The sequence below is a fragment of the Megalobrama amblycephala genome, linkage group LG7, assembly GCF_018812025.1.
Source record: "Megalobrama amblycephala isolate DHTTF-2021 linkage group LG7, ASM1881202v1, whole genome shotgun sequence".
NCBI lineage: Eukaryota > Metazoa > Chordata > Actinopteri > Cypriniformes > Xenocyprididae > Megalobrama > Megalobrama amblycephala.
Genome location: NC_063050.1, coordinates 918,372 through 941,545, shown reverse-complemented (window position 1 = coordinate 941,545; position 23,174 = coordinate 918,372). Strand labels below are relative to the sequence as shown.

The 23,174-nt window shown below is 39.5% G+C and overlaps 1 protein-coding gene across 3 annotated transcripts in view; it reads left to right on the top strand.

The window, feature by feature from the left end:
* The window catches only part of LOC125271015 (DENN domain-containing protein 4C-like), an 81,180-nt gene that overhangs the window by 43,598 nt on the left and 14,408 nt on the right, over positions 1 to 23,174 (top strand). For 2 of the 3 annotated variants that reach the window (XM_048194943.1, XM_048194944.1), the window contains 7 exons: positions 1,607 to 1,917; positions 7,547 to 7,799; positions 11,687 to 11,756; positions 12,602 to 12,771; positions 13,025 to 13,266; positions 14,767 to 14,833; positions 14,999 to 15,057. In XM_048194943.1, coding sequence (XP_048050900.1) covers positions 1,619 to 1,917; positions 7,547 to 7,799; positions 11,687 to 11,756; positions 12,602 to 12,771; positions 13,025 to 13,266; positions 14,767 to 14,833; positions 14,999 to 15,057 — 1,160 coding nt within the window. In that variant the 5' untranslated portion in view covers positions 1,607 to 1,618. Of the gene's footprint in view, positions 1 to 1,018; positions 1,227 to 1,606; positions 1,918 to 7,546; positions 7,800 to 11,686; positions 11,757 to 12,601; positions 12,772 to 13,024; positions 13,267 to 14,766; positions 14,834 to 14,998; positions 15,058 to 23,174 lie in introns of those variants that run through there. The other variant, XM_048194942.1, reaches the window with a different exon arrangement.

Here is a 23,174-nt window from a genome sequence, read left to right as displayed (position 1 = left end):
TGCCCTCGAATGAAAAATTGAATTTATCTTGGCATAGTTAAATAACAAGAGTTCAGTACATGGAAATGACATACAGTGAGTCTCAAACTCCATTGTTTCCTCCTTTTTATATAAATCTCATTTGTTTAAAAGACCTCCGAAGAACAGGCGAATCTCAACATAACACCGACTGTTATGTAACAGTCGGGGTGTACGCCCCCAATATTTGCATATGCCAGCCCACGTTTCCAACATTATAAAAGGCATTAGACAAGGGCAGCCAGTATTAACGTCTGGATGTGCACAACCAAATCATCAGACTAGGTAAGCAAGCAAGAACAATAGCGAAAAATGGCAGATGGAGCAATAATAACTGACATGATCCATGATAACATGATATTTTTAGTGATATTTGTAAACTGTCTTTCTAAATGTTTCATTAGCATGTTGCTAATGTACTGTTAAATGTGGTTAAAGTTACCATCGGTTATTACTGTATTCACGGAGACAAGAGAGCCGTCGCTATTTTCATTTTTAAACACTTGCAGTCTGTATAATTCATAAACACAACTTCATTCTTTATAAATCTCTCCAACAGTGTAGCATTACCCGTTAGCCACAGAGCACTATCAAACTCATTCAAAATCAGAAGTAAACAATATAACAGTATACAATACTCACACAATCCGACGCATGCATGCCGCATGCATGACGAACACTTTGTAAAGATCCATTTTGAGGGTTATATTAGCTGTGTAAACTTTGTTAAGGCACTGTTTAAGGCAAGCGTGAGCTCTGTGGGCGGAGAGCACGGGATTTAAAGGGGCCGCAGCATAAAATCGGCGCGTTTATAATGATGCCCCAAAATAGGCAGTTAAAAAAATTAATAAAAAAAAATCTATGGGGTATTTTGAGCTGAAACTTCACAGACACATTCAGGGGACACCTTAGACTTATATTACATCTTTTAAAAACATAATCTAGGGCATCTTTAAATTAATCTAGTTTATTTTAAGTCTAGACTCCATAGTCCAGGTTTTAGTAATCTGTACTTAATCTGTGTTTCAGAAACCCTTTTTTTAAGCCACGATTAACTATTCTAGATTAAGGCCTATCCTGTCTTAATTTAAACCCTGTCCGGGAAACCGCCCCTTAAAGTTCAGTAAGACACAAAAGAAAATGATATCTGGTACTCTCTGGTAGATCATTTTCTGTACATGTGCACAGAAACCTCATCAGAACATCATGTGAGTATTGAATTGAGTTCTTTTTGTTGTGCTTAAATGGTCAAATACACACAAAGTTGTCAATGCCTGTCTACATAAACATAGTAGGTTATGTCCTGAGTTTACATTTAGGATAAAATCGGATGTGTCAATTCAGTATATTGGATCCATACGCTAGGTCTTACACCGTGTCCTAACCAGACGCAATGTGATAAGATTCCAGCGACAAGCAATTTGACTGTCCACACTAAATGCGACGCATCATAAATATCTATTATATATATATATATATATATATATATATATATATATATATATATATATATATATATATATATATATATATATATATTGCAAAACCTATAAATACACAAATTCAACAGTTGTTTCTGTCCAAACAGGTCTGTCCAGCCATGATTGAGGATAAAGGTCATCGCGTGACGGACTACTTCGTTGTAGCTGGCCTCACAGACAAGTCCACACCACTAGAGCAGGATCTATCTGAAGCCAAGTCCAGTGGGCCCAAGGCACCTATCACAGACCTAGCCGTCATCAACAAGTCTGCAGGAGAAACAGTCCCTGAAGGTTTCACATGCATTGAGAGCACCTACAGCAGCCAGCCAGCCAATCTCAACCATGGCAGCCTCAAGAGCCCAGAACTATTCTTGTGTTACAAGAGGGGACATGGAAAGCCCCCACTCATTGATGTCGGGTGAGTTTTTAGGGTGAATGGGTATCCCTCTATGTAGCTGTACCCTTGAATAGATATTTATTATGCAAACAGAATAATATTATGTTATAAATTTAGGTCTAATGTTTATAATTGGCAGATCATGAGTTTACTAGCTATTGACAGCCTTGACATGAATAAAGATTATCTGTAGTCTGTGCAAAGCAGTGTTGCTGCAACCACTTTTATGCGACAAAAACAGATTTCCATCGTTCAGTGTTGCAAGCAGCCTAGTAAAATGTGTGCACCACTACGACTTATTCTGGACTAAGATGGAATGAAGATAATACAAATTTGTGGGGATAGATGGCTGAAATGTTTAAAATGCAGCTTATCTTAATACCTCACAGGGCCTGTAAATTGCATAAATAAATTTAACTTAGGTTAGTGTTGTAATCCATCTAAACCAAGACCAAGACAAGACAAAGACTCCTTAAATTCTTATAAAACCTACACATTTACGGCCTGAAAAATGTCTTATATAATTAAATATATATATATAATAATAAATAAATAAATAAAAATACTATAATAGTTACCAATCAAATAAAATCTCTAACAACAAAATTCTTCTTTGCACTGCAGAGGTGATGCAGAAGCTGCATCTGAATTGGTACAATTACAACTGCATAAATAATGTTGAGATTAATGTTTCAAAAATAAAGTTTTATTTATTGAACATTTGTGTAAAATCAATATCATGTTTGCAATTGTGCTCATATTTGTGAAAACAGCTCTCTTGCTCTTCTGATGTTGCTTAATTACATCATATATTATATGTTATATAATGATATAATGATGTTAACAAAAAATTATACAGTGCACCGGCAATTTAGTGATATCCCCACAGTTGTTGTCTTGACCAGTCTCAGAAATAAAATTCAGAGTCCTTTAAGTCTGATACAAGAGACGAGACTGAATACAAATGTGGTTGAGCCCAAGACAGGACCAAGACCTTCAAAAAATTGTCTTGTCTTGTTACCAAAGATTGGTCTTGAGCACTACAACACTAATTTAGGTCAATAAGTTAATTGTTAAAAAATTATTTAATTTAGTTCAGTTTAAACAATTACTTTCTGTATTTTTACTCTTCATTGTATATGAATTATATTCTTGGTCATAAATCCCCCCTTTTTTTAACAGATCGTTCCCTAAATATACACACATGTAATTTCTCTAGTTTTGTTCATTCACACTATCATAATCAACATATCCCATATCCTGTTTGTCTTCTGTATAAGAGCTGAATAACAGAAGTAGGGCACAAGCGTTCAAAATCTATTTCTGGTCTCCATTCAGCATCAGCTGACTGTGAGTTATAGTCCAGCTCAAGGTCTTCACTCTTTTATCGATATAGCCTACTGCATCGCTACCGTCAGTCCCACTCCTGCCTGGATCAAACTCCTCTATGCCCTCCCTGATTCTCACCATGACCAAATAAAAGCAAAGACAGCATACCCCCTTTTTAGTTATCACTAAAATCCCCTTTTTAATTGTTCATTGTGATTTAAAATAAACACCCTCCAACGCATGACATAACATTCACTGTATTTTGCCGTTGTTCACCACACCACAATATTAAATATCAAGATGATGTAATGCACATGCATTACATGTAATAGATGTAATAGATGTAACATGGAATAGAATTTATGTGATGAACAGATTTAATTTAGGCTTTTATTCACATATAAACATTGATCAACACACTTAAATAGAGCTAATCTGTCTTTATGATCTTTTTGAAACATCAACGTTTTGGGGAAATGGATTTTCAATGGAGTGCTCCAATTTTATTAAACATATATTCATTTGTGTTTGGAAGATGAACACAAGGATTTGATAAGGCACAAGGGTAATTAATGCCAGAATTTTCATTTTTCCATTTTCAACTAACCTTTTAACGGTAACACTTGACTTTACAAAAGGTTTCATTAGTAAACATTAGTTAACTACTTTGGTAACACTGGTAACACAGTAAGGGTACATGAATAATCAAAATAATATGAACTAATGATTATTGAAAAAAACGAACTAATCATGAACCAATAAAGAACTATCATTAACTATGTCTGTAGTCATTATGGATTCAACCATGAATAACAGCAGCCTTAACTACATGTTAGTACGTGATTGATAGTTAATGCATTAATTAAAGGGTTAGTTCACCCAAAAATGAAAATTCTGTCATTTATTACTCACCCTCGTTCCACACCCGTAAGACCTTCTTTGCTCTTTGGAACGCAAATTAAGATATTTTTGTTGAAATCCGATGGCTCCATGAGGCCTGCATAGCCAGCAATGACATTTCCTCTCTCAAGATCCATAAAGGTACTAAAAAACATATTTAAATCAGTTCATGTGAGTACAGTGGTTCAATATTAATATTATAAAGTGACAAGAATATTTTTGGTGCGCCAAAAAAAACAAAATAAGACTTATATATTGATGGCCGATTTCAAAACACTGCTTCAGGAAGCTTTGGAGCATTATGAATCAACTTGTCGAATCAGTGGTTCAGATTGGAACTGATTTCAGCAGTTTGGCGGTTTGACACGCGATCCGAATCATGATTCGATACGCTGATTCATAACGCTCCGAAGCTTCCTGAAGCAGTGTTTTGAAATCGACCATCACTATATAAGTTGTGCACACCAAAAATATTCTCGTTGCTTTATAATATTAATATTGGTGCACCAAAAATATTCTCGTTGCTTTATAATATTAATATTGAACCACTGTACTCACATGAACTGATTTAAATATGTTTTTAGTACATTAATGAATTTTGAGAGAGGAAATGTCATTGCTGGCTATGGAGGCCTCACTGAGCCATTGGATTTCAACAAAAAATATCTTAATTTGTGTTCCGAAGATTAACGAAGGTCTTACGGGTGTGGAACGGCATGAGGGTGAGTAATAAATGACATTATTTTCATTTTTGGGTGAACTTACCCATTAACATTTATGGGTAAACCAAATCAAACCTCTTTAAGAATGAATAAGAAGTACTCTGACTTTGAAACAAATTTAAATAATATTATCATAGTTTGAACTTTTGACTGCAGCTTTGTCATACTCATTACTGGATGGCACAGAATTAGTTGATCCTCCTCATCAAACGTAGAAAATACTAAATACAACATTAACTGATCTTAAAAGGTCTTTATCTGTTTTGTGTTGTTCTTTCCCCTCAAACTCACCCTACTGTGACTTATGAGCAGCTGAATAAAAAATACAAATTCAAAACCCACAAAGAACATTTTTGATAAACAGTTCCTAAAGAAACTACCAAACTGGAACCATGGTCAGAATGTTTGCTGGGTATCAGTACAGTTCACTCTACATCCAGACGCAGGCTGTGATGATATTGTACCTCCTCTCTCTCACTTCTTGAAAAGACACACAACATCACTTTACTGGGATAAATACTCATTGTACTAGTACATGTGTATTTGATAGTAAGTTTAAAATAAATTGTCCTGAATTTATTAAGTAGTTAACAGTGAATTAATTATGATTGGGCCCTCTCAAGTAAAGTCATTACAAAATAATGCATTAACAAGGCATGAGTTGATGTTAGTGTATAGGTAGTTAATGAGTTTACACCACCAGTACAAAAAACAAAGATAAAGGTTATTTGGAGTTCTTTTACTATTTATTTACAGCAAGTATATATGGGTTCAAAAAAAAAAAAAAAAAAAAGAAAAAAAAAAGCCCAAACATATCTGTAAAGACACATGGCACATTTACAATCAAATATGGTGCGTCCACAAGCTAATGCAATCGAAGCATATAGGCTACAATTAAACGACAAAACAATAACTTCCCATATAATCCCAAAAGAAAAACACATGCAAACATTTAATTATCAATTTGGTTTACCAAAGCAGTCAACATTTATTAGATTAAGATTAATATGCCAGCAATACCATTGCAATGAACCGTAGTGTAACTAATGCGCCAAGCAAGCACCTAGAGTGCGCCACTAATAAGTGTCCCACCAGAAACAAACCCTGGAAGAAAAGTTATGACTAAACAAATGAACAATAAAAATCAGAAAATGGTTTAGATCAAATTAAATGTATTAGTGGTAGTTATTAGTCTATTTGATTGGACGGATCTATGTAATTAATGGCAAAATAATCATTCACCATTTTAATTATCTGTCACATTAATTCAGAGTAGTCACCTTTATTTCTATAATGCTTTATACAATACAGATTGTTTAAAGAAGCATACAGTGATCAACAGGAAAATAATGATTTAATGATGCAAGCATAGTTTAATTCCGCTGTAAAGCAGCTTTGAAGCTATCTGTATTGTATAAAGCTATATAAAAATATAGCTGACTTGACTAGATATTGAATGCATTAATTAACATTTGGGGTAAACTAAATCAAACAGTCTATAATTAGGTTTCTGACTTTGAATTAAATGCAAATATTATCAAAATTTAAACTATAATACCATAATGCCTATAGCTTTGTGACAAACATTTAGAATGGTGAATGATTATTTTGCCATTAATTACATAGATCCATCAAACGTGGAAAAGTGTTTTGTTTTGTCATTTAATCGCTAGCTTGTGGATGCGTCATATTTGATTGTAAACTTGCCTTATGTGTCTTCACAGGTTTGTTTGGGTTTTCTTTTGAGTCCATATGATTGCTGTAAATAAATAATAAAAGAAGAGGAATGAGAACGACACTTACTGTGTCATGACTTTACTTTGAGGGGCCCATTATTACTAACTCATTATTAACTACCCATACACTAACATCAACTCATGCCTTGTTGCATTATTTTGTCATGACTTTACTTGAGAGAGCCCAATCATAATTAATTCACTGTTAACTACTTACTAAATTCAGCACATGATTTATTTTAAACTTACTATAAAATATGATATGATTCCAGTTTGGTTGTTTCTTTGGGAACAGTTCCACAAATGTTCTTTGTAGGTTTTTATTTTTTATTTTTTATTCAGCTGCTCATAAGTCACAGTAGGGTGAGTTTGAAGGGAATGAGGACAACACAAAACAGATAAAGACCTTTTAAGATCAGTTAGTAGTGTATTTAGTATTTTTTACATTTGATGAGGAGGATCATCTAAATCTGTGCCATCCAGTAATGTTTATGACAAAGCTGCAGTCAAAAGTTCAAACTATGATGATATTATTTAAAATAGTTTCAATGTCAGAGTACTTCTTATTCATTCTTAAATTTGGTTTGATTTGGTTTAGCCATAAATGTTAATTTATGCATTAACTATGAAACATGTACTAACATGTAGTTAAGGCTGCTGTTATTCATGCATGAATCCATAATGACTCCAGTCATAGTTAATGATAGTTCTTCATTGGTTCATGATTAGTTCATGCTTTCAATAATCATTAGTTCATGCTGAATTAAGTATTTATTCAGGTATTAGTACATGATTATTCATGTACCCTTATAGTAAAATGTTACCACTACTTTAGTCAACATGAACTAAGAATGAACAATACTTTTATTGTTTATACATTTATTAATCTTAATTTCAATGTTTACTAATACATTATTAAAATCAAAAGTTAAGTTGCTGATCAGTGTTTGTTCTTTGTTGTAGGGTCCTGTATGAGGGTAAAGAGCGTCTCATTCAGGGTTGTGAGGTCATTGAGGCCACCCCGTTTGGCCGTTGTGCAAACGTCAACAACAGCTCTGCCACATCTCAACGCATATTCATCACATACCGCCGAGCACCCCCCGTCCAGCCCCAGAACTCCCTGGCTGTGACTGACATCTGTGTCATCATCACAAACAAGGGCGAGACTCCTCCTCACACTTTCTGCAAGGTGAACAAGAACCTCAACTGTGGCATGGTGAGTTGGCATGGAGGTCAAAATAATCTAAAACGAAAAAAGCCATTATACATACTCCACCATAGAAAGCAGTTAAAAGAAAATGCTTATCTTACACAAGACAGTGATATTAAAGGGATAGTTCACCCAAAAATTAAAATTTGATGTTTATCTGCTTACCCCCTGGGCATCCAAGATGTAGGTGACTTTGTTTCTTCAGTAGAACACAAATGATGATTTTTAACTCCAACCGCTGCCGTCTGTCAGTCAAATAATGCGAGTGGATGGGAACTTCTACTATAAGAGTAAATAAAACTTGGTTAGACAAATCCAAATTAAAGCCTGCAGCTTGTGGCGACACATTGATGTCCTAAGACACGAAACGATCGGTTCGTGCAAGAAACCGAACAGTATTTATATCATATTTATATTTATATCGCATATATTTCAATGAGTCCTAGACATTACTTCCGTTATCAGAGCGCGATCAGACCTCACTAACAGAGTGCTGAACGCAGTTGGACATAGTGGTGTATTAGAGGTAAAAAATGATATAAATACTGTTCGGTTTCTCGCACAAACCGATCGTTTCGTGTCTTAGGGCATCAATGTGTCATCACGAGCCGCAGGGTTTAATTTGTATTTGTCTAAGCAAGTTTTATTTACTCTTATAGTAGAAGTTCCCATCCACTAGCATTATTTGACTGACAGACGGCAGCGGTTGGAGTTAAAAATCATCTTTTGTGTTTTACTGAAGCAATAAAGTCACCTACATCTTGGATGCCCTGGGGGTAAGCAGATAAACATCAATGCATACTGTATACAGGAAATCAGATGAGCCCATAATATGAGCAAAGCGTTAAATTGCACATTAAGCGTTTTCTTTATAATGGTTTTCTATAAGTAAATGATAATTTTACGAGTTGTGTTCATATTCTGAGTTCATCTGCTTGCCTGTAGTAATCAGTAAAATTATTATCAAAAAGTATTGTCGATTATAGTTTAATCACTTTATCAGTTTGTCAGACAGGCCTTCTGCTAGGCTATTCTGGGTAGTTGGTAGGGGTTCTAGGTGATTTTAGGTTGTTGCAAGATGGTTACTAGTGGGTTGTTGCTAGGACATTGTAGATGTGTGTCTCTTAAAGGGTACATAACACACACAGTTTTGGCCAATCTCATGTTAATCTTGAGTACCTATAGTGTAGTATAGCATTCTTAATTTCTCAGAAAGTCTTTAGTTTTATCGGATTTATAAAAGAAAGATATGCTGTACCGAGTCTTTCTGAAAACATCTGGAGACGTGCCTTAAGCGCCAATCCTGAGGGCTCAAGCAGCATTGTTGATTTCGTGGTCTAAAAACAAAGTGATAAATTCTTTCTTGAGAATTCTTTCCATCCACCCTTTATTACGTAATACAGGGCCATACTCGAAAAAAAACTTTCTGAAACATGTACGAACTCTGAAGGAGTGTATTTGGCACAGAAATACTCCCATCATAAGTCCAACTAGTTTTTTGAAACATTGGCCATGTTTAGCAAGAGTCCAACACTTAAACAGTGTAAAGTCAGAATGCATGAAATAACATTAGTATTCTCAGTGGTTGCTAGGATGTTGCTATGTGGTTGCTAAGCAGTTGCTAAGGTGTTCTGAACCACCCCAAGTCTCTGGGGATGTTCAGGACACTGTGATTCAGAGATATGAAGCCTTTGCTTTGCAAGCACCACTAATTATAATAATAATAATAATAATAATAATAATATGTGATATAACAATAGTTTCTATGCAAGCATAAATAAAATATTAGTCAGCATAATTATAAATCTTTGTTCAGTGAACATCAGTCCAGCACTTCACACTCCAAAGAACTAGACAATTTTCTTCTCTACTTATGATCCAGGATACCTCATTACATGGTTCAAAGATGTAGGATCGCACTCTCAAGAGCCACTCAAGCTATTCTGAAGGCAATGGCAGCTTTAATTCTCATTGGTTTCTTCGGTTTGGTGTGCTGCTAGCCAGTGGCGGATTAAAGGTGTATCTCAGTCAGCTCCCTAGTTCAGTAGTCAGTGCACCGATCAGGGAGTTCGCCATTTTAAGGGCTGTCTCAATCGCAGAATCCTTCAAGGGCACTGAAACATTTGCTCCCTAAAAAGTCCCACAATGCACCGTGAAAACCATGGCATTGATGCTCACTATGTTCCCTTAACGGAAGTTCTGGAGCGTGAAACTTAAATCACGTGAGCCAACTCACTACACAAAATGACAGATGATAGATGTTTTTAAAAACTACAAACCATTATTTTAGTATATTTCAGCATAAACATACATTGCCATACTTTTAATACACATAATCTAGCTAACATTTATAATTTACTTACGGCTGAAATGTTGCACGTATATGTAACAAGTAAACTATTTATCATAATGTACTTTAAATAACATTACAAGTAATGTCAGAAAGATATCAGCTCTGCTGTTGTTCTTCAATATCAGTAATTATGTTGTACAATGATTGTCACGTCGCTGGAAATAGACTTATGTCACTCATCAGTGTCCCAATGTGTAGTGAGCCAGCGTCCTTTACCATCCTTACCAGTGCCTCAATTCATGTACACGATATACTGATTTACAAGCTCGGGAGCTAGGGAGCTGATTGAGACGCACCCTAAGACACTTTGTTGATGCTTGGAGTGCTCACCCCCCCCTCCCTTGCAAATAAATAAATAAATAAAATGTGCTTCATATAGTAATATTTATTATTATTATTATTATTATTATTATTTTACTAAACTCAAAAAGAATTCATATTAATTAACTTATCTGATAACACATTGTTACATAAAGTTACAATAGATCAAGTAGAAAAAATCTTTACAGAATCAACACTTTTTTACAGAATTAGTGAATCCAGCTGTTACAGCTATAATATAATAACCATCTGTGTCACTCCAAGATAAGATATAAATCTGAACAAAGCATGCTGCAAAATATCATTAAAAAAAAATCTGGACAGTTAAAAAATGAATGAAAACATGCCAAACGCAACCAACAGCCCACTAAAATCAATTTGTTTCTAGATCTTAATATTGCAATGCAAACTGCTTATTGACATCATGAAAATCCAAACCATTAATCAGTTAAGACTCTGTGGTCAGCAAAAAAGTGTGGATAGTGTTTTTTGAGTCATTGTTGTCCTCAGCTCATTTTATTCGCTTTTATTTAATTTACAAAAATAATTTTCAAATGTTTTACTCCCTTCAAAAAAAGGTTAAAAGAAGGTAGACCAGTTTGTCTTGTTTTCCGAAATGGGACAATGAGTGGATAACATCTCTATAGCTACATGATTTTTTGAGGTTTTGAACTGAAAATAAAGCTAAAAACTCACCCGGCTGCAAAGTACAACGTAAAACTTGAAAGTGCAAGATGCTCCGTAGTGGATTCACACATCCATGAACTCTGCATTTTCATTTCTCCGAAGAGATGTGACACTGCACAGCTCGTTCCCAGTGGGAATGCTTTGATCTGTTAGTGTAATGTGGGCGCTGAAATGAAAACGCACTGCTCACACAGTATGTGTGAATCGAACCGGTAGATCTGGCGTCCGCTGATATCACACAGGGAAGAAACTTTCAACAAAATATTCAGGAAATTTAGAACATTCTGATGAAAGGATATGGTTATAAAGATATTTGTGAATGCATCACTTGTCTTACCAAAGAAAAAAATATTTGTATGGTGCCCCCTGGACGTGGTTAATCCGCCTATGCTGCTAGCTGTTCAGCCTTTGTACAAGCAAGATATACTGTCCTTTTACTGTAAAACATTTGCACACAGCATTATATACATAACGTTAAATAAATGAAATTCAGTTAATTTTTTTCCTTCTCATTTTTGTTTTCCATTCTCAGTGGGGATCAAGTGTGTTTTTGTGCTACAAGAAGTCAGTTTCTGCCTCTAACTCCATCAACTATAAGGCTGGTAAGTCTTCAACTCTGCTTCTGTTTCTGTTTCTAATTCTGTCTCTTTCCCTTTCTTTCCCTTTCTCTCCCTCTCTCCCTCTCTCTCTCTCTCTCTCCCTCCATTATTTTGTATATTTTTGATTCCTCTGATCTCAGGTGATTGATTCTGACAGTGGTCTAAAAAGATAGGCCTGCTTGTAAATGTCAGCATTGATATTTCATAGTTAACAGCACTCCACTGAGATTTCCTGAAAATGAGCACTAATTCTGACAAAAAATAAATAAATAAATAAACATTAAGCGTGCAGACAGCCTTCATTTTATAGAAAGTATGTATGTATCGTGGTTTTATTTGTAAAGAACAGTCTGTCTTGTTAATACAGTTCTGTGAAAGGTCCCAGGTCTCTGTGAAACAGTGTCTGAAAGTCCTCCTTTAGAAATGTTACACACCCTTCATATATTCAGCATGTCACTGTGCTTATAAATTATGTCTGTTTGATGTGTTAGTTAAAGGGCTGAATGCTTTCATGATTCAATATGGTTGCCATGGCCTTTCATACTAGTTTGTCATGGTTCACTTTCTGTCAGCAAACAGCTAGTTTCTTTATCTCCATGTTACATCACTTCCTGTCACATGACATTGTGTTAATCACTGAGAAACAAAACTTCCTGTCTCATCACTTTCAAGATGACATTTGTGTTTTGTTTTTTTGTTTTGTTTTGGGTTTTTTTGTTTTGTTTTGTTTTTTGTTTTTTTTACAGCATAATAATTCAAATGGTAATACCATAAGACATGGTACTAATGATAGTTCCTAATTTTAGAAACATGGCACACATTCAAACACAAAAACTTTCCATTTAAAGGTCTGATCTTTCGCTATCCTGAGGAGGACTATGAGTCATTTCCCCTCTCTGAGTCTGTACCCCTCTTTTGCCTGCCTATGGGGGCCAAGATTGAGTGCTGGGCTCCTAACACACGCTACCCTTTACCCATCTTCTCAACATTTGTCCTCACCAACTCCAATGGGGAAAAGGTAGAGTAAAATGTCTTGATGTCAGTATGATCCTTTTATAATTCAGCTATATGTGCAAAGTGCAAAATGGTAAAATGTGCTTTCTTAATACTTCTAATTGTGGTGACATGTATTTGATTCCTTAACAGCACCTTTGTTAGCTGAAAGACATTTAATTCTACCTGAATCTGTTCAGGTTTAATGGATGGCATGCAAAAGTAGTTTTATAAAAACTCTCTGTACTTTACCAGGTCCTATTTTTTCCCTTCTGCAGGTGTATGGAGCTGGAATACAGTTCTATGAGCCATATTCTGTGGACAGCCTCAATGAGAAACAAAAGATCCAGCTGGGTCTGGTCTCCACTGTGGACAAAAAGGTCATACCCAACCGCACAGTCAACACCAACAAGTGCATCTGCCTACTGTCCCGCTGGCCTTTCTTTGAGTCCTTCAAAAAATTCCTCATGTTCCTTTACAAGCTGTCAGCCAATGGAGTCAACCCTCTGCCCATTGAGAAGTACAAACAGATTCTTACTTCAACTGTAGTTCACTTTTTGTCAAATAGAACACTTTAGCTGTGACCCAATTTAGAGGCTGCATCCTTGAAAGGAAGCGGACTTCAAAGCCCACACCTTCAAAGTCTGCAAAGGTCGAACCATGCGTTCTTAAATGGGACGGTCTAGCCTATGGAGAATTGTTCTTGTCACCTAGCATTTGTGACAACTGCCATTGACAAGCGGCAATAACGTTTGTAATGGACTTTTTTAAGTTATATTCAACACAAAAAAAACAGGGTTCACAACCTGTTTTAGTATGTTCACCATGGTCCATTTATGTACATAGTAAAGAGTATAAACTATATAAAATTACATCTTAGTAAGATATGTCAACATTTGAACCTTTTAATTTGAAGCTTTAAAGTTTTTATTTTTACATTCATATCGTTAGATATTCGAGCAAGTTAAAACACAATACGTAAAATAAAGTGTAATTCGGCATTTTCTCTCTCTAAACAAAAAGAAAATCCTGTCCTCAACAGCGTGCAATGAATCTTGGGATAGGCTAGGCTATGAAGGATCCATCTGTTATATCCTTCATTGCCTGGGAAACAAAGAACACATTTGTAGGTCTCACTCAAAGGAGACTTCGAATCAGGGCAGCCTTCGTTGCGGCGCTGTGACTCATTCAGTCTTCAAATGTGGCCTTTGAAGGATGCAGCCTCTTAATTGGGATGCAGATATTTTATATTCGGTAATGTCATCTCTATTTAAAAAAAAAAAAAATGACAATAACAGTATTTTTCACGGTCTGAACCTAATGAACATAGGCAGCTCCCTTCCAAGAAGGCATAACCCATCATGGAACCTCATAAGTGACTGATTTGGAAAGCTCTACATATGCTGATACTATTTGTGGCACACAGTTAGTGCTCCACATTGGAGATTTGACATACAATATAATTCTAATAGAATTTGACATTAACATGTTGCTATAAGCTAATTATATAGTAGTCTAATAATCATAAATATGCACAGCACAAAAACATTGGGTGAAATAGTACATATTTAATTAGACTGAATTTTTATTGACATTTTTCAGTATTAAATATTTATAATCAAGATTTCTCTCTCTTTGTCCACCATCTTGGATTTATATTTAATGGATTTATATTTATATTTACTGAACTTGTCACAATTTCTACCTTTTGGAAAAGCCTTTATATCAGGAGTGTGTCTGTAAGGCCTTAAAATGCAGCCTACAAAGACAGCTTGGAAAAAACAAAAATAGTTTGAGTGAAAAGTGAACATGAGAGTTCACAGTAACTATTGGTGTCTATAACTGACACTAAGACCAAGACGGATTTGATCTTGTTAGGGATCAGCTTTACAGCTGAGATATCAGTATATCTATGTTAGCAGTAAATCACCTACCATGTTTTAAAAAATAACTGTTTACTGTTTGAGTATGATATCAAGATTCGAGTTAATTTAATAATTACTTATTTTGTTTTTTTCAGACATATATCCCACTTCATGCACAATGTCTCCTTCCCTTCTCCTCAGAGGCCAAGAATACTGGTCCAGGTGAGGAGGACAGTTTTTTTTTTTATAGATATGAAGATATACATTTTTTAAAAGTTGAATTGCTGCTTAAGTCTTCTGTAATCATATATATATAGATATATAGATATATATATATATATATATATTTTTTTTTTATTGTTGTTGTATTTTTTTCCTTCTGGCAAGCTGTCGGCACATGACACCTTAATCCTGTCCCAACCTGTTTGTACACCTTTACCATTAAGGTAAATGATTTTTGTGTAATTGAGCTAGTAATAATGTTTTCTAATTCTGGGGGTACTGGTTGGCTTCCACGGGAAATTCGAGCATGCAGCTGTTTGTCTTTGCGTCATTACGTCACGTCTGTTTACATAAAGGAGTCCCAGCTAGTAGGCTATGTAGCATGTGGAGGATGCTGCAGGCGGCAGATCATTTATAGCCTTTTCTCACAGCAGCTGCAATAATTAAACTTTATCATTTTGATGATGGTTTGTAATCCAGAAAACTTCAAATGGCAATCATCAGTGACAACTGGAGATTCACCTGTAGTCAAAAACAAAAGACTTCGGACTGTGAGTGGCTACAGAAATTGAAATCTACGGGTAACGCTAATACACACTAAATACACATAGTCACTAAATGCTGATGTTGTTAACATTAACAATTTGAGAACAAAGTATAACAAATAATAATAATTTGCACGGTTTGACTTGATCCGAGCTAAGCGATTGTTAGATCTAATCACCATTGGCAGCGCAATTAATTGTAATGCATTTTTTTCTCAGTTGATCAGAACAAAAGTAGCAGACATGCTACTTACTTGTTCAGATGACATTATCCAGTGAAAATTCTTATTTTGGTCATACTTCCAAGACGTAGAATCGGTGATTCTGAAGTACAGTAACCACAATGATGTGGTAACTGACGGCGAACATTAGATTCATCCGCACTGAGGAGCCGATGCACAACCCACGTAACAATGATAATTCTGCAAATAACTGCAATTGCAGCTTTCAAACAGAGATGGAGACAGAGGCAAAACTTGTGGACTGCAGCTTTAATTAAAGCACAGCCTTTTGCTTTTTGAAAAGTGTATTAATCCATACCACGATTTTGTTTTTAGTTTGATTGACAGATGTTCTGCCAAAGCAATGGTGCAGAACACATTGTTAGAGACATTTAATGTCATTATTAGAAGTGTAAACAATATTTTCGGTTTATTATGAAACTCTGGCAGGACTCATTAGACCCGGCCCGCCACAGTCTAGGTAATTAATGGTAAACACGAATTATGAAATTACAATGGTATCTAAAATTTTGATATAATAAAAACCTTATATAAAGCAAAACTATATTGTCACATATATATATATATATATATATATATATATATATATATATATATATATATATATATATATATACATATATATATATATATATATATGTATATCGTTATTGTGAAATAAAATTACTCGTCTCGTGATATAAGATTTTAGTCATATCGCCCACCCCAAGGCCTTTTATGTCAAAAGATCAAGGAAAATGTGATTTCTCAGGTCATGACCCCTTTTAGTAAAATCCCCATAACAATGTTAAGTAAAATTAGAGAACAAGTGTGTACTTTTTTATTTCATTCATCAAATTGATTTTACGTGGATATTTAAGGCAACTGTTTATATGAAATTAATTTATCGTAATTTTAGATGTACGTTTTTAATTTGTCATTGTATTGAGCACAACAATGTTCACTAAATGAAGCAACAAACACTATATCATCACATAACCATCTCACAACCTAGCCACAAGCTTTACTCTTTGGCACAATGGTAACCACAAAAAAATTAACAACAACTGAACGTTAAACACTAAAGCCGGGGACACACCTAACGATTAGCTGAATCATTCTAAGACTGAACTGAACACATATACCGATTGTTTCCTGCGACTGAATCAGATTTAAATACTTACACATGGAATTTAAACACCGACTGTAATCGCAGACTGAACGCAACTGGCTCTGACTGGATGCGTTTGAGCGCGATCAGTCATAAGTATCAATTTACATTCATAATCGGCCTTACAATCGTTAAGTGTGTGCACGGCTTAACAGGGTTTGCCTTTATTCAAAATACATAAAAATGACACTTAATTTTAACATTTACTCTTCCAATTCAATCCAGTGCAAAGCATGCTGTAAACTAAAATTCCAACCATGCAGTTTCAATGCACCAAATATTATAAATATAGTCTCAACAAAAATTCAACTTCAGTTTTAAATATTTAAGTGCACTGATCACAATGAAATTAATTTGTGATAAAATGTTTACTTTAATTAAGTAAATAAAAAAAAAAACAGCCTTTTTTCCCCAGTGTTCACCTTTGATTACTCTGGATACCTGTGTGAACCTGAGGTAAACTGACTTCATTAATCCACTATAATATTTATGTTTGTTTTGATATCATAAAATCAATATATTTTGAAGTGACTTAATTTTCGATGTTATGTGGATATCGTACTCGGTTACTAACGTAACCTCGGTTCCCTGAGATACGGAACGAGTACTGCATATGGGGAAAGGTCTCCTTTTTCCCCGTTACTGAAGCCTTTTTCAATAACGCAGTGTAACGTACTCTGTTACTAACGTAACCTCGTTTCCCTGAGATATGGAACGAGTACTGCGTATGGGGGAAAAGTCTCCCTTTTTCCCCGCTACTGAAGCCTTTTCAATAACGCAGTGTAACTGCACCGTCATTGGTTCACTCATAGACAAGTTGTTGAACCAATGGCGGCGCGGCTCAGCTGCGCGGCCTATGGGAAGAGAGCGCGCGAACATTCCCGCCAAAAGGGGCGGGGTAATGTGCTATACAAGCGAGCGTTTCGCCATAGGCCATCAGGCCATATCGACTGAAGCGACGACCTAAGCCGCAGCCTCGTAGCACGGCAAGTAACGCAGTACTCGTTCCATATCTCAGGGAACCAAGGTTACGTTAGTAACCGAGTACGTTCCCTTTCGATATTTCACTCGTACTGCGTATGGGGGAACGAATTCAACCGCGCCGTGCCACGGCTGGGGAACGACAGAACTTGACCGGACGCCATAAGGGGGGACCAAGGACAAGTGGAGGCCGAAGCCGCCATTACCCTGTTACACTACGAAGGAGAGAACTCCTGGGTTTGTGCAAAAAGCGGAACGCCTTGAGGGCCGCGAATTTACACTGAAAGGACCCGAGCATGTAAGGTCGGAACGTCCAACTGGTAGAATCTGACAAAAGTGGACGGCGAAGACCAGCCGGCCGCTTCACAAATGTCTTTGATTGAGACTCCACTGGACCAGGCCCACAATGAAGCCATGCCTCTAGTGGAATGGGCCCTAACTCCGATGGGGCAAGTAGCGCCCACAGAGGAGTATGAAAGAGCTATAGCGTCAACGATCCATCGTGATAGACGTTGTTTCAAGACCGGGGACCCTTTGGTGCGGCCACCAAAACAAACGAATAGCTGATCAGACTGCTGGAAAGGCTGTGATCGCTCGATGTAGACGCGTAAAGCCCTAACGGGGCATAAAGATTCCAGCTCTGGCTCGTCCGATGAACGGGGAAGCACAGAGAGTGAAATCACTTGTGCTCTGAACGGTGTTGAGAGCACTTTGGGAACGTAGCCGACCTTTGGTTTCAGAACGACCATGGAGTTGTTAGGACCGAACTCAAGGCATGCAGGGCTCACCGAGAGTGCCTGCAGAACGCCAACCCGCTTTACTGATGCCAAAGCAAGTAGTAAGGTGGTTTTGAGCATTAAGGGTCTGAGGCCCGCTAGACGCAGTGGCTCAAAAGGAGGACCTTTAAGAGCTCTGAGGACCACGGAGAGGTCCCAGGGGGGAACAGTGAGGGGACAAGGAGGATGCAATCGCCTAGAGCCCCTCAGGAACTTAATGACCAAATCGTTCCGCCCCACTGATTGTCCAGCAAGTGAAACGTGGCAATGGCTGCTACGTAAACCTTAAGCGTAGAAGGGGCTCGCCCCAACTCCAAACGCTCCTGGAGGAAGGCCAGAATGGAAAAAACATCACATTCTTCCGGGTCTATGTTGCGTGTGGAACACCAGCTAACAAAGACCGACCACTTCTGGGCGTAGAGGCGTCTTGTAGACGGAGCTCTCGCCTGTGAAATGGTATCTAGCACTTCCCTCGGAAGGTCAGGTGGTTCCCGTCGAGAATCCCCAGATGTAGAGCCCAAAGCTCCGGCTGCGGGTGCCAGATTGTTCTGTTCGCCTGAGAGAGGAGGTTCCGTCTCAGGGGGATTGGCCATGGGGCTTTTGTGGAAAGCCGGAACAGCTCCGAGGTCCAAATCTGGCTCCTCCAGAGTGGGGCCACTAACAGAACTCTGTGCTCGTCCTCTTTGATTCACCTGATAACCTGAGGGATCAGGGCGATCGGAGGAAAGGCATAAAGAAGGGTATTGGGCCATGTGTGGGCCAATGCATCATCCTCCTTCGAATAATAGGTTGGGCAATGAGAGTTGTCTTCTGAGGCGAAGAGGTCCACCTCCGCTCTCCCGAAGAGCTCCCATATAGTTAGAACCGTCTGGGGGTGGAGCATCCACCCATCTGAGGGGACGTTGTTCCGAGACAGCATATCTGCTCCCAGATTGTTCTTCCCGGGTATATGAGTTGCTCTGAGCGACCGAACCCTTGGGGATGCCCATTCCAGAAGGCGTTTTGCCAGAGCGCATAGGCAGCTGGACGAAAGACCCCCCGTCGATTTATATAGGAGACCACTGTCATACTGTCCGACTGGACTAAGATGTGGCGATCCGTCAGATAAGCCCGGAAGGCATGGAGGGCTCGTGCCACTGCCAGCATTTCGAGGCAGTTGATATGTAGGTGGCTTTCCTCGTGTGTCCACGAGCCGAAGACCAGAATGCCCTCGCACAGGGCGCCCCAACCCGAGTTGGACACGTCTGTCAAAAGTACCGTCCTTCGTGACACCGCCTGAAGGGGTACTCCAAGTGTGAACCAAGTGGGGTTCATCCAGGGTTTCAGGGCTGCCAGACAGGCCTGATTGACCTTGAGGTGCAGGCGACCGTGACGCCAAGCGTAGGGAGATACCCGAACCTTCAACCAGTACTGCAGAGGCCGCATGCAAAGTAGGCCAAGCTGGAGAACTGAGGAGGCAGAAGCCATGAGCCCTAGCAACCTCTGGAACAGCTTCAGAGGGAGGTAGGCTTTGTTCTTGTTGGAGGCCGCGAGCTGCTGAATGGCCAGAGCGCGCTCTGGCGAGACTACTGCCGTCATATGGACAGAGTCGAAAACTGGGCCCAGGAACGAGATATGTTTAGTGGGAAGCAGTGAGCTCTTGGCTGGGTTGACCCTGAGACCCAGGCACTGTAAGTGGCTGAGAAGCACGGATCTCTGGTGCTCTAGTTCTGTGCGCGAGCTGGCTAGAATGAGCCAGTCGTCGAGGTAGTTTAAAACGCGTATTCCCATCTGTCTCAGAGGGGAAAGAGCCACGTTCATGCACTTCGTAAAAGTGCGAGGAGCCAGGGAGAGCCCGAAGGGGAGGACCGTATACTGGTAAGCCACACCCTCGAACGCGAATCTCAAGAATCGCCTGTGATGGGGGGGGGGGGCTATCTGGATGTAAAAGTAAGCGTCCTTCAGATCCAGTGAACAGAACCAGTCCTCGTGGCAAATCTGCGCGAGAATAATATCGGATGACGGCCCGCTTAGAAGGGGGTCGAACACCGAGGTGAGTGGAAGAGGAAATTTGATTTGAGATGAGATGAGCGGCCACTGCTTCGTCCAGGGGCGGCAGGTGATCGTATCCTTTTTCCTCCGAGCCGTCCACAGCGGTGAGGGCTGAGCGATGGGTCGTGTGTAGGCGGGCAGAGTAGGGGGGGCGCCACGACTTTGTCAGCTCCTCGTGGACTTCAGGGAAGAACAGGGCGGAGCGCTGGTGAGGGGCCTGGCGGCGGCCTGGAAGAAACCACTCGTCCAAGCGGCTCCGCGATGGCTCCTCTGGCGGGGCCCAGTCGAGGTCCAATTCCTCCACGGCTTTGGACAGGACATGGAACAACTCGGCGTTCATGCCCGTGCCATGCTCAATGGGCTCCAGTGAAGGCAGGGGGGCGGGGTCGTCCGGCTCGCCAGCCCATGCTTCATGTTCAGAGGCTGCCATAGACACAGTCGAAGAGCGGCTCTTCGTCCGATCCACCGAAGGAGACAAGGTCACTCGCATCTATCGAGGGACACTGGTCTGGGCGGGAGAATGAGATGGGGGTTTGCTCTCTGTGGGGAGAGGGCGAGGCACGCGGGCGCTGGGCCGACGTGTGCTCGCCCACCTCCATGCGCTGAACCGTTCTGCCCCGCGGTCTCTTCCTGGCAGGTGCGGGAGACTGGAGGGCATGAACGGGGGGGGGTCGCTCTCGGAGAAGAAGGCGGCACGCGAGCGTAGAGACGCTAAACTCATGCATTCACAGTGTGGGCATGAGCCGCCGGCAAGCGCGTCATCCGCGTGGGCAACGCCCAGACATCCAACGCACTCTCCGTGTCCGTCATCTTCGTGCAGCGGGGCTCTGCACGTAGCACAGTGGCGAGGCATTGAAAAATGGCGATAGCGCCGTGAAAACGGCGATTGGGAGGCTCTTAACGGTGAGGGCCGGGCTCGTAGAGGTGAAAACCGCTGGAAAGATGCTCTGGGGTGCGGTAAAGTGACCGCGGGAAGACGCTCTCAGGGGTGCGCCGGATGGCGGCAGGAGACGCACTGAAAAGTGTCCGGTTCGAGGGCGCGGGTGCTGCGAGGATCCGGCGAGCAGGCTTCTGCGAGGATCAGCGAAGAGAAGTTTCAGTCGTCGCTGAAGGAGAAAGGTATAGCACATTACCCCGCCCCTTTTGGCGGGAATGTTCGCGCGCTCTCTTCTCATAGGCCGCGCAGCTGAGCCACGCCGCCATTGGTTCAACAACTTGTCTATGAGTGAACCAATGACGGTGCAGTTACACTGCGTTATTGAAAAGGCTTCAGTAGCGGGGAAAAAGGGAGACTTTTCCCCCATACGCAGTACGAGTGAAATATCGAAAGGGAACTGCATCGTCATTGGTTCACTCATAGACAAGTTGTTGAACCAGTGACGGCGCGGCATAGTTGCGCGGCCTATGGCGACAAGCCTGCGAATATTCCCGCCGAATGGGCGGGGTTTAGGCTATATAAGCAGGCGCTTCGCCATAGGATTTCAGGTCATTCGACTGAAGCGACGACACTGAAGCCGCAGCCTCGTGGCACGGCATGTAACGCAGTACTCATTCCGTATCTCAGGGAACCGAGGTTACATTAGGGGAACGAATTCAACCGCGCCGTGCCACGGCAGGGAACGACTGGACTTGTCTTGGACACCGCGAGGGAACCAGAGGACAAGTGAGAAGGCCGGAGCCGTCGAACCCTCGTTACATTACCAAAAGGGGAGTTAACCCTCTGGAGTCTGAGGCTGATTTGGGGCCTGGAGAAGTTTTGACATGCCCTGACATTTGTGCTTTTTTCAGTTGTTCATAAACATATTAATGACAAAAGTGTCATTACACTGTATTCAGCACAAACTAGGCTACCATAATATGTGAGGAACATGTATGTACATGTTTGTGTTTTTGAAGGAATAACGTTTATGCGTGGTTATTGAAAAAACAAAAAACTTAAGTCACTGAAATAAGGACAAAAAAATAATATTAAATCTGTGTTCACAAGACTTCTGGGTATTGGAGGTTGTAGAGTAGAGTTTTTGCTTCAAAATTATGTAAAAATTATCCTTCCTACTCCTTCATATAAAACAATAGAGAGATTTAAATTTCCTAAAACATCTTTGGTCAAGAAACACAGTATGCGTGGAGGCGTGAATCATCATGAATAATGGGTGATTCTCACTTGAGAAGACAAAAGAATCACATAATAATGACCTGAAATGACTTGCATAATAATGAGCTCTTTCAGTCATGTAGGCTATGTGAAAAAACCTGTGAGACAGGCTATGTGAGACATTGATCATGTCTCAAGCTCATCATGGTGTATATCAAACATACAGAAAAAACAGCAATACTGTGAAATATTATTACAATTTAAAATAATGGTATTATATTATATACTTTAAAATATAATGTATTTCGGTGATGCAAAGTGTCTGAACAATTATGTTACCTCTATGGCATTTCATATAGGCTTTTAGCTTAAAAGCATGCACATTTGGAGAAATATTGATGGATTCTCATATGTTTGTCAATTTTCTATACAGAGGAGTTGTTGCGAGTCATCACGCGACATAGGATCCATTTGCAAGCTTTATTGCAGTATACAGAGTCGTACAGGCGATGGTCAGCAAC